A 14,100-nucleotide genomic window follows, 5' to 3' on the forward strand; every position below is an offset into this window, starting at 1 on the left:
AGGCGGGTGGGGCGTGGGATGGGGAGTGCCAGTTGACTCACCACAGTTCCCATCAGCTATTTGACTGTTTAGGCTTGTATTTAAAATTCTGTCTCCTGTTTTTAAAATTTTCGCTAATTATATCTCTTGCATGCTCTTTATCTTAATCTTGGCTTAGATCATTTTTTTCTGCTCACTTAATTTTCCAGCCTCCACGAAGCTGACAGAATATAGAGATCATGTTTCAATTCTTGGAGTCACTTTGTTATATATCCAGCAGCAATCCTAAGAACTTTTTCTGGGATTTTGGACTCTCAACATTGTGGTTTTAAAATTTAATTTCAGCTGTCATTGGTGTATGGTAATAATTTCTAAATAGCTTTCTAACCCTCCGCACCTTGCATTCACATCATTTTCCTTACTCCCATAATTTTGGATTGCAGAATTAATACAGAGTAAGAAAAACAAATAGGGAAAACATCATTATATAATAAAAACAGGATAATTTTGGAAATGCTGTTGATGTTTCATAAATAAATTATACCTCATTCTCTGTTGTTGGAATTAAAGTTTGCAACGTGATCAATAGGCTTTGAGAAAGCTCCAGAGATTGTTGAACATGAAAAAATTGTATTCGTTGCTTAACCTGGTTGATTATAAATTAGCATGATTGCTAGAGGTAAGGCTGCAATATAATACTACTTTCAAGATGCTACAGGTCTTTTATACCTATTTCAAGGAACTGGAAATCCAGAGATTTTTGTTTTTTTTTGTTTTGTTTTGTTTTTGAGACAGAGTCTCATTCTGTCACCCAGGCTGGAGTACAGTGGGGCAATCCAGCTAACTGCACCCTCTGCCTCCTGGGTTCAGGCGATTCTCCTGTCTCAGCCTCCCGAGTAGCTGGGATTACAGGCTTGTACCACCATGCCCAGCTAATTTTTGTATTTTTAGTAGAGACGGGGTTTCGCCATGTTGGCCACGCTGGTCTTGACCTCCTTTCTGACCTCAGGTGATCCGCCCTCCTCGGCCTCCCAAAGTGCTGGAATTATAGGCGTGAGCCACCATGCCCAGCCTTATCCAGAGATTGTAACACAGATAGCCTTTGGTCATTTCCATTTGAAGAAATTTATCCTACAGAGATACTTGTATGAGTATATAAAATATAGATAGATAGGGCTGGGTGTGGTGACTTCATACCTGTAATCCCAGCACTTTGGGAGGCTGAGGTGGGCGGATCACTTGAGGTTAGGAGTTCGAGACCAGCCTGGCCAACATGGTGAAACCTCACCTCTACTAAAAATATAAAAATTAGCTGGGTGTGGTGGCGGGCACCTGTAGTCCTAGCTACTCTGGAGGCTGAGGCAGAAGAATCACTTGAACCTGGGAAGCAGAGGTTACAGTGAGCCGAGATCGCGCCATTGCACTCCAGCCTGGGCGACAGAGTGAGACTCTGTCTCACCAACAACAAGAATTAATAATAAAATATAGATAGATGTGTATGTATATATTTGAGGAAGGGAGGGGTGGTCACTGCAGTGGCTTATAAATTGCGATAAAAAATGCACAACCTAAATGTCCACAAATAAGGTAGAACTTACCTAGCCTTTAAAAACAAAGAGGTGTATTAACATGGAGATATATCCATGTTTCCAGAGAGCTTTTTCAAATAACTTGTAAGCATCCTCTGTCTCCTACCACCATCAAATTCTCAAGCCCATCTGAGAATCACTGTACATAAGAGAGCTACTACTCTTGTGAGTCTGCTGTGCATCTAAATAATGTGACAGAAAACAAGATAATGAACCGGTGGGGCTGGAGCTTCTGGTCTCAACAAACCTTCCCAGTTCCAAGGCATCCTGAGTCCCAACATTGAGTTGAAGCTTTCATCCCCTCCCCTTTTAAGTCCAGAATCTCTGAATATCAAACCACAAGAACTGGATCCTGATGAAGTAGCAGAGATTAAGCCAAGATAACTAGGGAAGAATAAGAAAAAGGACAATTCCAAGAAACTTCAGAATGCTTCTAGTACCCCCAAAAGGGGGTTACAAAAGGATGGGCAGCTTTGGCAGTTAAGAGAGGATTTAGTTCTAGCAAGGAAAGCTTCTGAAGATGGAGGGCACTTCTGAAGAAGACAGTCATCCCATTTTGTTTCTCTAATCTTGGATTTCGACTGCTCTCAACTTTTGCTGCTGTCAGTAATCATAGCTAACCTGAATTTTTTTATTGTTAGAAGGAACTTAGAGGTAATCTAGCTGTATCTATTTTATGGACAAGAAGACTCAGGGCATATAGCTCTTTATTAGAAGGTGGGATAGAACCCTTGTCCCTAGGTAGGGTTCTCCTGGATCCTGTAACTGTGGTTAAGTTGTAAAACTGGAGGTGTGGTAGGTGGAGATTTTATTTTACAGAAGGAAAAGGAGTTTGACCATTGTTTTCCTCCCTTCTAGAGGGTATTTGCTCTATCCAGGGACATTTAGATAGTTGTACAAAGTGAATAACAAAGGGTAATTTGTCCTCCATCTGTATACTCACTGGGCCATATTGTTGGTGTTCCTAGAACAATGACCTGTAGAAATTAGAGTATCTTGTGGGGTGGGATATGATGGACAGGATGCTGGTCTCTTATGAAGCCAGAGAAATTGAGATTGTTGATGTTGTTTCAAGCAGCATTCCTGCAGTTTGACTGTCTTGGTATGGTGAAAGACATAAATCATGTGCCTGTGTTCCTCTTTGCTCCTCAGCATTAGTATGGTATGGAGTCTGAGGGTTTGGATAGGGACCTGGCTGTTTATAGAACTTAGAATGCAGTGTGTACACAATTCATCCATTTATTTATTCAGCAGATGTTTAACTCCCTAGTGTGCATGAGGCTCTGTTTTATGTGCTGGTGATATAGCACTTAAAACCAACAAAAATCCTGGCCATCTTGGCCATTTATACCCTGGCAGGCAGAGAGAAACAAACTAAACAAATAAACAGCATGGATAGAATATGAGGTAGTGATATGGCTGGAAAGCAGGTTAGTGAATCCCAGGGTAAGACTGGAGGGTTACAGTGTTAAACAGGGATAGGTCAAGCCTCAGCAGAAGGTGACATTTGAGCAACAACCTGAAGGAGATGAGAGAGGGAGCCATTGTTTCAGGTTGGCATAATGAAGGGCAGGGCCCTGGTCTGTGATGCAGGAGCATGCCTGTTGTATGTGCAAGGGCAGGGGAGTTGAGGGTGCTGTGAGGGAAGGCAGTGTGACTGAAATAAGTGAGGATCAGTCATGGATGATAAGATCCGAAAGACATGGAGTCCATGCAGCCCATTGCAAGGACTTTGGCTTTTAGCTGATTGAACTGGGGCCACTGAAGGACTTTGAGCAAAGGAGTGACATGATCTGACTTAGGTTTTTCAATTAATTTTTCCAAATTGGCTTTTCCAAAAGGTTGTACTAATTTATATTTCCATCAACAGAATACAGAGAGACTTCTTTTGCACCCTCACAACAACAGAGAATTATTAAATTCTTAATTTTTACCCATTTGATAGGTGAAAAATAATACTTTATTAATTTGCATTTGTTGGTTCTTTTTTTTTTTTGAGACGAGGTCTTGTTTTGTTGCCCCGTGGCATGATCATACCTCACTACAGCCTTGATATCCTAGACTCAAGCCATCCTGCAGCCTCAGCCTCCTGAATAGCTGGAATTTTGGGCACCTGCCACTATGCCTGGCTAATTTTTTGATTTTTAGTAGACAAGGTCTCACTTTGTTGCCCAAGCTGGTCTCAAACTCCTGAGCCCAAGCTATCCTCCTGCCTCAGCCTCCCAAAGTGCTGGGATTATAGGCGTGAGCCACTTTGCCTGGCTGCATTTGTTTTTTTTTTTTTTTTTTTTTTTTTGAGATGGAGTCTCTCTGTCACCCAGGCTGGAGTGCAATGGCACTGTCTCAGCTCACTGCAGCCTCCGCCTCCCAGGTTCAGACGATTCTCCTGCCTCAGCCTCCCAAGTCGCTGGGACTACAGGCGTGTGCCACCACACCTGTAGTTTTGTATTTTTAGTAGAGACAGGGTTTCACTGTGTTGGCCAGGCTGGTCTCGAACTCCTGACCTTGTGATCTGCCCACCTTGGCCTCCTGAAGTGTGGAGATTACAGGCGTGAGCCACCACGTCCAGCCTGTTTAATTTTGAAGTAGAGTTGACTTTACTTTTGTGACCTGCCTTTTTGTGTTCTTTGACCTTTGAGTATTTCATCTTTTTCTTATTAATTTTCTAAAGCTGCTTTCTATTTTAATGAAATGGCGGTCATCTTCCCGTTGTGTTTTGACCTTGTTTATACTTTTTCGATTTTTTTTTTTTTTTTTTTGAGAGACATGTTGCCCAGGCTGGACTTGAACTTCTGGGCTCCTCCTGCCTCAGTCTCCCAAGTATCTGGAACTACAGGCACATGCTACCATGCCCGGCTTAAAGTTTGAAATTTTTTTTTTTTTTCAAGACAGGGTCTCACTTTGTCGCCCAGGCTGGAGTGCAGTGGCGCAATTTCGGCTCACTGCAACCTCTGCTTCCCGGATTCAAGCGCTTCTTCTGCCTCAGCCTCCCGAGTAGCTGGGACTACAGGTGCACACCACCACACCCAGCTAATTTTTGTATTTTTAGTAGAGACGGGGTTTCACCATATTGGCCAGGCTGGTCTTGAACTCCTGATCTCGTGATCCACCCGCCTTGGCCTCCCAAAGTGCTGGGATTACAGACTCCTGGCCAAAGTTTGAAATTTTTATGTAGTTACATTTCTCTTTCTTCCTTTTATGTCTTCTTTTTCTTCCATCTGAAATTTATTTTGATGTAGAATGATATGTAGGGATCAGATTTTCTTTTTCCAGTCGGCCAGTGGTTGTCTCAGCCCTACATTTAGGGACTTTATCCAAACTGATTTGAAATGCTACCTTGATCCCATTCCAGGGTCTCATTTGGGTATAGCACCCACGTATTTTTTTTTTTTTTTTTTTTTTTGAGACAAGGCCTCACTGTCACTGAAGCTTTGAGTGCAGTGGCATGATCACGGCTCACTGCAGCCTCAACCTCCTGGGCTCAAGCGATTCTCCCACCTCAGGCTCCCGAGTAGCTGGGGCTACAGGCACGCACCACTATGCCCAGCTAATTTTTGTATTTTTTGTAGAGATGGGGTTTTGCCATTTGCACAGACTGGTCTTGAATTCCTGGACTCAAGTGATCCACCCCACTTGGCCTCCCAAAGTGCTGGGATTATAGGCATGAAGCATTGCGCCTGGCCATCATCAGCTTTTTTTTTAAGGCAGGGAGAATAGGTAAACAAATATTAATAGAGCATCTTCAGTTGCCTTTCTTTTGGTATCTTTAGGAAGGTCACTAGCCAGAGTTAGAGCATCTGAGTAATTAAGATTGCTGGGAGTGGGGTGAAGGGGGACAATAATAAGCTCCATATCGCTAAACTGGGTGTGATGAGGTGGAGATGAGAACAGTAGGATAGATGTCTGCAACACACAAAGCCTCAGTAAGTAATAGGTAAGCAATAAGCAATAAGGTAGATGTGTGAATACCAGTGCCATATGCTGGGATGATAACCTATTAGTTTATATGGAACAGGCCTCTCAAAAATAAATTTGCTAATTGTGTGACATATAGAAAAAATACATATGGAGAAGAGAGATTAATGTGGGGTAGAATATTGAGGAGTGGAAGAATAGCCTCTTTATTGGTTATATTTCTGCTATATTTTTGTTCTTAAGCTTGGTTTAAATAGAATTCTTACCTTGGTCTGAGATTTTAGTACATTAAAATGCTTGCTGATCCTGTCTGCCTTTTTGTGTGAAATATGAAACTTATGAAATTCAAATATGTCTGTTCAGTGGTGCTGTGCTTTTATTTATGATTGGAATTATTTTAGCTACTAAGTAAATAATTAGCTTTGCTAGCCTGAAAGACTTTTTTCATGAATAGTCTTGACTTGTACTGTGTATATTATTGTGTGTGTGTGTATGTGTGTATTATTAATACAAGTGTGTGCTTGACGATTTCATTTGGTAGGATTGGGACCAGAATCTAGGTCTTGTGTTTTAGCTCAGTGGTCTTAGACTAAGCTACTTCGTTTTACTGTTCCATAGTAGAGACATAAAACTATGGCATAATCTTCTTTATATGGTGTACATACATGAGGAGCATCCCCAGGGTTTGACTATAATTCCTCAGAGTTTCCCTTATAGGACTGGCTGGACAATGGCCCAGAACAAGCTATTCAACAAGATCCTCAAAGCCCTGCAGTCTGACCGGCTTGCCCGCTTGGCCAACGAAGGGGTAAGACACCAGAAATCTGCCCACAGTGGGCTCTTCGTAGTTCAGGCCTCACTGGCTGACTGACTTGTCCCCCCACTTGTTAGCCAGGTAGTCCTCATGTTTTCTCACTTCTACTTACATCCTTCAGGCTTGTAATGAGCCAGTGCTGCGCCGTGTTGCTGTGGACAAGTGTGCAAGGAGAGTGCGGCAGGCTCTGGCAAGTGTGAGCTGGGATACGAAGCTGATCCAGTGGCTGCACACCACCCTCGTGGAGACCTTGAGTCTGCCCATGCTGGCAGCCTACCTGGATGCTTTGCAGACGCTGAAGGGGAAGGTAAGTCTGTGATTGGGGTCTGCCCTGTCCTAGGGATAGCCATCCTCCCCTGTGGGTTCAGGATGTGGGGTTAGGCAAAGTAATTATCTGGTCAGTCTGGAGTGCATGGCCAAAACTAATGGGTTTGGTATTAAAATTGGGAGACGGTATCATTTCACATTTGTGTCTGGTGTAAACGTTTTCAGCCCTGCTGGCTCCAGGATGAGGTATGGGGCCTGAGAACCAGAGTATACATTTAGCCTTCCTAGCCTTGCAGCTTGTGGTTTGAGTCATGGCTGAATTGAGTTATCATGAAGGAGATGAAGGGTTTACCAGGGAAGAGTTTGTTGAGAAAGGTGACAGAAACAGACCCTTGTTGTTCGGAGCACTGGGAGATTGCAGAGCAGGAACGTGCCGTGATGCCTTCAATTCTGCTCCCCAGGGCATGAGCCTTTAGTAGCAACACTTAGACTTTTATAATTCACTACAAACATATCATTATAGTTCCCTGCTTTCTTACTTAGTATTGCACAAAGTTAAACTGTTTTTCTTGGTGATTCCAGTGATTGCATCAGGCTGTCGTCAATGTGGTAGAATGCGGATGCTGGAGGCAGATTGCCTGGCTGATCTCAACTTTGTTACTTATTAGCTGTGTAAGCTTGGACTGGTGTCTCATCTCTAAAATGTGGCTGATAATAATACCTATCTAGGATTTTTATGAAAGTTAAATTAGTTAATTCAGGTAGAGTGCTTAACACAAAATTGGGCACATAGTAAGCAGTGAGCCCACAGTAATTATTATTACTAATATTAACAGTTATTTAAGTAGTACCCTCATAGGTTCTTGAAATATTTGGGGTGTTTTGCTCCAATACAAAATGGCCTCACTGCCAGGCATAGTAGCTCATGCCTATCCTAGCACTTCGGGAGGCTGAGGCAGGAGGATCGCTTTAGCTCAGAAGTTTGACACCAGCCTGAGCAACATAACAAGACCTTGTCTCTACTAAAAATAAAAAAATTAGTCAGGCATGGTGGCACACGCCTGCAGTCCCAGCTAGTTAGAAGGCTGGTGGGAGGAGGCTGTAGTGAGTTCGATCCCGCCACTGCACTCCAGCCTGGGTGACAGAGGGAGACCCTGTCTCTGAGAAAGAGAGAGAGAGAGAGAGAGAGAGAAGAGAAAGAACTGAATCAATCCAAGTTGTCTGAGGCCTTTTTTTTTTCTTTGGAGACAGGGTCTTCCTCTCTCACTCAGGCTGGAGTGCAGTGGCACTATCATTGCTCGCCATAACTTCGAACTCCTGGGCTCAAGCAATCCGCCTGCTTCAGCCTCCCAAATAGCTGGGACTAGAGGTGTGTGCCACCCCCACACCCAGCTAAAAAAATTTTGTTCTTCTTTTTTTTTTGAGACAGAGTCTCACTCTGTCGCCCAGGCTGGAATGCAGTGGTGCGATCTCGGCTCACTGCAACTTCCACCTCCTGGGTTGAAGCAATTCTGCCTCAGCTTCCTGAGTAGCTGGGACTACAGGCATGTGCCACCCCGCCCGGCTAATTTTTTTTGTATTTTTAGTAGAGATGGGGTTTCACCATGTCTCGATCTCCTGACTTCGTGATCTGCCTGCCTCGCCCTCCCAAAGTGCTGGGATTACAGGCGTGAGCCGCCGTGCCTGCCACCCCCAGCTAAATTTTTAATTTTTTTGTAGAGACCGTCTTGCTATAGGCTCGTCTTGAATTCCTGGCCTCAAGCAATCCTCCCATCTTGTCCTCCCAAATTGCTGGGATTACAGGCATAAGCATGATTAAGTTTTTGACTTTTTTTTTTTTTAATAGTTTTATTTTCTGCTTCACAGGAAGCTGGCTCATTTTGCTGCTGTAAGTTGCCTGGCCCACATGTTCCCTCAGCCACATCCTCAAAACGTGCAGACTCATTGCTTCTTATATGTTTTTAAGTTAAAGGGTGCCAAGTTTGTTAGAAGATTGGTTTAGTGCTGAAATAAAACTCGGGACTAGATACATTAATGATATTCATGGTAGGAAATTTGACATTAGTTTTTTTGTTTAACTAATACTTATTTTGGACCCTACATGTGTCAGGTACTGGGGTGAGCAAAACAAAACTGGTCCCTTCTCTGGTGGAGTGTATTTTCTAGTGAAGAAAGAGACAAATGAAAAGGGAGTCCCAGACTTTCCCCCATACTGCTCCCCTGTAGTAGAAACACTGGACTCGGGAGGTGAGTGGTGGGCAGGTAGAGTGTGGGGCCCAGACCGGATCCTGGCAGACAGAGAGTGGTGGCCCAGAAGTATTGTAGGCATCTTCACATATGTTCTCCTCAGCATTCTACCTATGGTAAAAGTGTAACATTGGTGAATACACTGTAGGAGATGAGTGTTGGTAGTGCCCAGGGTCTCAGTTCTCTGGTGACCCTGCCTCACCCACCGTGGCTAGCATAATTTCCCTTTCAGGAGGAATTTGTACTGCTGCCCTATTTAAGTTACTGACTGGACATATCCTGTGTGCATGACTGGACATATCCTGTGTGCATGTCAGATATTATGACCATGGCAGACCACTGGGGGGACTCCACAGCATGCATAGTTGGGTGCTTTCCTTCCATGCTGCTGGGCCATGGTGTGGGTTGGCTGGAATGGTGGAAGGCTCGCTGGTACACCAGTCAGCAAGGGCCTCAGACTCAAGACAACATCCTCTCTGGGCTGTGCTCTCCACAGTGGTTCCTCTGCCATCGGACTCTTATTTTCCCATGACTATATTTAGATTCACAACAAATACTTTGGTTGTTTCCCAAAGGATATAAATGATTGTAGGATTGTTTTACTTTTAAAGTGCCTGCTGGATGTGAAAGCGCAGGTGGATGGGATCATGGCTCTTCACCCAGCTACTTTCACCATTAGCTCCATTATGATAAAGAGGGCAGAGAAGGTGCAGACCTTAGCCGTTTAATCGGCTGTTGAGAGTGAATGCAAAAGGCCAGGGAAGCTTGGTCTTCCCAGCTCCAAGTGGAAAAGTCAGTTATTGATTATTTATCCCTTGTTGACAGGAAGCAAGTTTCAAGGCTTTTTGGTTTCAAAGCTATATACAACTGTAAAAGCTTAACCCAGGGTCAGATCCTTTGCCTCAAAGTGTTGAGTGGCTCATAGTTCTAGAGTGAGTTATAAAGAACATGAAGATCCTTTGCAGTTTGGTCTTATTCATTGCGGTTTGGTCCTATCCTTCCTACTGGCTTTTTACATCCTCCGCCTTCCTTACTTGCATCCTTGACTTTAGTCCATCTGTGCCTGGAATAAGTTGTACACATTCTTGCCTCTTGCTGGTGTCTCTGATTGGAAGGCTTTTCTCTCATCTCCTGTTGGAATCCTGCCTGTTCCAAAGAGCCTGTCTCATTTCACATGCTGCATCTTTAGATGAAAATTGCCTCTTAACTTCTCCTTCTCCGTTGGATGGTTTGAATCATAGGCTTCTGTTTCTTTCATGGCAGTTATTGGTCTTTCCCTATTCCCGTCCCCCACCATTATTTGTGTGTTTGTCTTCATTACCTCTTGTAGATTAAATTCCTCTGCAGTACTAGCCTGGTGCCTTGTAAAAGCAGTTGCACGAATATTTGTTTCCTGAGTTAAACTGAGAAGTCTAATGATTATAATTCTCTAATTTCTTATACAGAAATCCTTTTAGTGTCTCTGTTTTTAAATTAAGAGCAACTTATCTTCTGCTATTTTTGGAGTTTTACAACTTGTATCAAACCGTAGTACCTTTTATTCTCCAATTTTTCAAAACCTTTTTCTTTTTCTGAAAACTGCCTCTAATATTTAAACATTTTTCCTTTCCCCTAGGTCATTTTGACCTTTTGTGGGTAGCATGGATTCGCAGGTATTTCTTCTCAGTGTAAGCATCAACATGCCTGAAACCTATATTTGCACATCTGTAATGTCACATTTCTGGTAGATAGTAAAAAACAGACATGAGATAAAGTATACTGTACATAGTATAGCAGGATACATATTTTTGTACATAATAACAGATTTATTTAGTACACCACAGCTTGAAGGCAGTAGTCTAGAAGAAAATGGAGATTTAAAAAAATTATAAAATCAACTGATACTCATTGAGGAAATTTAGGGAACATAGAAATCTGTAAAGGAAAAAGTCACCCATAAACTCCATAGAGATCATTATTAACATTTTGTCTTTTTTTTTTTTTCTTTTTTGAGACAGTCTCCCTCTGTTTCCCAGGCTGGAGTGCAGTGGTACGCTCTTGGCTCACTGCAACCTCTGCCTTCTGGGTTCAAGCGATTCTCATGTCTCAGCCTCCTGACTAGCTGGGACTACAGGCGTGCAGCCTATTTTCTTACAGTCTTTTTTTCTGAGTAGAGATAATTTTTTTCTTTCTTTCTTTCTTTTTTTTTTTTTTTGAGACAGAGTCTCACTCTGTTGCGCAGGCTGGAGTGCAGTGTTGTGACCTCGGCTCACCACAACCTCCACCTCCCGGGTTCAAATGATTCTCATACCTCAGCTTCCCGAGTAGCTGGGATTACTGGTGTGTGCCACCACACCTGGCTAATTTTTGTATTTTTAGTGGAGACAGGGTTTCACCGTGTTGGCCAGGCTTGTCTCGAACTCCTGACCTCAAGTGATCTGCCCACCTTGGCTTCTCAAAGTGCTGGGATTACAGGCATAAGCCACTGAGCCCAGCTTTGAGTAGAGATAATTTTTATATTTTCTATTTTACCTGTAACATTTTAGCAAAATTATTTCTGTATGTTATTATATATTCTTGTAAATATTTGAAAGCTGGGTGCAGTGGCTGACATCTGTAATCCCAGCACTTTGGGAGGCTGAGGCGGGCGGATCATTTGAGGTCAGGAGTTCAAGACCAGCTTGACCAATATGGTGAAACTCCGTCTCTACTAGAAATACAAAAAATTAGCTGGGTATGGTAGTGCACGCCTGTAATCTCAGCTACTTGAGAGGCTGAGAAACAAGACGTCGCTTGAACCCGGGAGGCAGAGGTGACAGTGAGCCAAGATCAGGCCACTGCACTCTAGCCTGGGCGACAGAGCGAGACTTTGTCTCAATAAATAAATAAATAAATTCTTGTAAATATTTGAAAATAATCTTTAATATCCAATTAGGTAGATAGTTGACTAAACTACTTCTTTACATATATATATTAAATTGTTTTTACTTTATTATTATTCATAGTTAATTTGTCTCTGTGCATAACTGTCCCCATCCTTTTGTGTGTGTTTTTGTTTCTGATACATTTTCTTTGGAAAGATTCTCAGAAGTAGAAACATTTGGAAAAGGGATGGGAATACATTTAAGTCCCTTGCTGCATATACGGACTGCTTTCCAAAGGATTGTACCCATTCACTTTTCATGGGGGAGCATACTTTTCACCCATTTATTTATATATACTCTTGTTCCTGAGGAGGTTTTCAGAGGCTTAGTTGAAGTCTGTCTATGGCTTATAGTGGGGCTCTGTTCTTCTGCTTGATTGCTGGTGGTGGAAGGTCTCCTGCTTTACACTGGAGTCATCTTTGCTCTTTCTTCTTTGTAGATCCCAACCTTGATTGACCGGATGCTTGTGTCATCCAACACGAAGACTGGGGCTGCAGGAGCTGAGGCCTTGTCTCTCCTACTGAAGAGGCCCTGGGACCCTGCTGTGGGCGTGCTTTCTCATAACAAACCAGTAAGTTGGGTGGCTCAGGACTTAACAATGGCACATAAAAATTTTAGACTCAAGCCTTAGAACCTTGGCAGGAGGTAAATGGCTTCTTTAACTATTTATTATTATTATTATTATTTGAGACAGAATCTTGCTCTGTTGCCCAGGCTAGAGTGCAGTGGCACGATCTCGGCTTACTGCAACCTCTGCCTCCTGGGTTCAGGCAATTCTCCTGCCTCAGACTCCTGAGTAGCTGAGATTACAGGCATGCACCACCATGCCTGGCTAATTTTTGTGTTTTCAGTAGTGACAGGATTTCACCATGTTGGCCAGGCTGGTCTCAAACTCCTAATCTCAGGTGATCCACTTGCCTCGGCCTCCCAAAGTGCTGGGATTGCAGGTGTGAGCCAGCACGACTGGCCGGCTTCTTTAACTATTATTAATAATTTATTTTGCATAGTGCTTAACATAATTTCACAAGCAAAGGAGCATTGGATAGGATAAGAAAGGTATTGGGATACTTGGAATTTCATGGAAGAACACTTCTCACTCACTGGTTTTTGGGTGGGATTCTTCCTCTTTAGAGCAAACTCCCTGGCTCTCCACTGATTCTCATCGCCTCCTCTGGTCCCTCCAGCTCTGTGTTTCCCACTTCACGCCGCCACCGCTTCTGGCAATCTCAGCTGTCCTGCTTAGGCAAGGTATGTGTGGGGGCAAGAGGAACTCCTTCCTGGCAGGGAATATAGTCTTGGAGGATCGAGGAGAAGAATATGTGGGAGGAGGCCAAAATGGAAAACTTGAATGTGGAGCCTCCTCTAACCCTTCTTTCATGTGGAATTCCAAGGTTGAAAGGGTTTAGCATAGGTTAAACAGAATTGAAAGATTTGAAACTTACCTCTGCTGGTGTGGGGGCTACTTCTTTCCTTCAGGTCATCCCTGTAGCCACCCATCTGCTGAACAATGGCAGTGGGGTAGGAGTTCTACAGTGTCTCGAGCATATGATTGGGGCAGTGAGAAGCAAAGTGCTGGAGGTGAGAATGCCCCTATTTCAGTACGTTGTGGCATACCCAGCATTCTGGGGTTGTTCTGCACCCATCTTTGGCCTCCTGTCTTACTGTCTTCTTTCTCTTCCCATGAAGATTCACAGTCATTTCCCACACAAACCCATTATCTTGATTGGCTGGAACACAGGAGCTTTGGTGGCCTGTCATGTAAGTAATTTCTATCTTATTTGGAGGTTGTCCTGGGATGGAATACCACTAATGGTATCTACCATTGAGTCCTTTACTATGTTTCAGGCCCTGCGCTAGATACTTTACCTATATAATTGCATTTTAAACTGTAGAAGACAAATTTTATTAAAACAATTCTTTATTTATTTAGGAAAACTTTAAGCAGAAACAAAAGCAGGTGTAGTATAATAAACCCCCGGGATCTTCACCCAGCTTTACCAGTGATCAACTCTTGGCTGGGCTTGTTTAATCTCACCCTGCTCATTTTCTTTCTCCCCCAGGTCGTTTTGAAGAAAATCCCAAATATCATAGCATTTTCACACACACACACACACACACACGTAAATATATATGGGTATATATCTGTGGGAAAAAAAAGGATCCCTTTTTTTCTGTCAACATAAGTACCATACTGTTCTCCCACTTAAAAAACAACAATAATTGTAGCTGGCAAATATTAATAGCTCTGGAATTTGATGCTGTGTTCATTTCAGTCCCTTTCCAAGACATCAAGGAATCTTTTTGTATTTTACATATATTTGTATGTCTGTCAGTTTGTGTAAGTGTCCCTCATGTGTCCAAAGTCTTAATTTTGCTTCATGCAGTC

The 14,100-nt window shown here is 43.0% G+C and overlaps 1 protein-coding gene across 14 annotated transcripts in view; it reads left to right on the forward strand.

The window, feature by feature from the left end:
• The window catches only part of KANSL3 (KAT8 regulatory NSL complex subunit 3), an 80,160-nt gene that overhangs the window by 12,466 nt on the left and 53,594 nt on the right, over positions 1-14,100 (forward strand). For all 14 annotated transcript variants that reach the window (XR_009209910.1, XR_009209911.1, XM_032178838.2 and 11 more), the window contains 6 exons: positions 6,201-6,291; positions 6,419-6,604; positions 12,154-12,285; positions 12,846-12,962; positions 13,191-13,292; positions 13,401-13,472. Coding sequence is in view for 12 of the 14 variants with exons in the window: in XM_032178838.2 (XP_032034729.1) it covers positions 6,201-6,291; positions 6,419-6,604; positions 12,154-12,285; positions 12,846-12,962; positions 13,191-13,292; positions 13,401-13,472 (700 nt within the window). In the remaining 2 variants the exon portion in view is untranslated. The remainder of the gene's footprint in view (positions 1-6,200; positions 6,292-6,418; positions 6,605-12,153; positions 12,286-12,845; positions 12,963-13,190; positions 13,293-13,400; positions 13,473-14,100) is intronic.

Source organism: Hylobates moloch, unplaced genomic scaffold, assembly GCF_009828535.3.
Source record: "Hylobates moloch isolate HMO894 unplaced genomic scaffold, HMol_V3 SCAFFOLD_15, whole genome shotgun sequence".
Classification (NCBI taxonomy): domain Eukaryota; kingdom Metazoa; phylum Chordata; class Mammalia; order Primates; family Hylobatidae; genus Hylobates; species Hylobates moloch.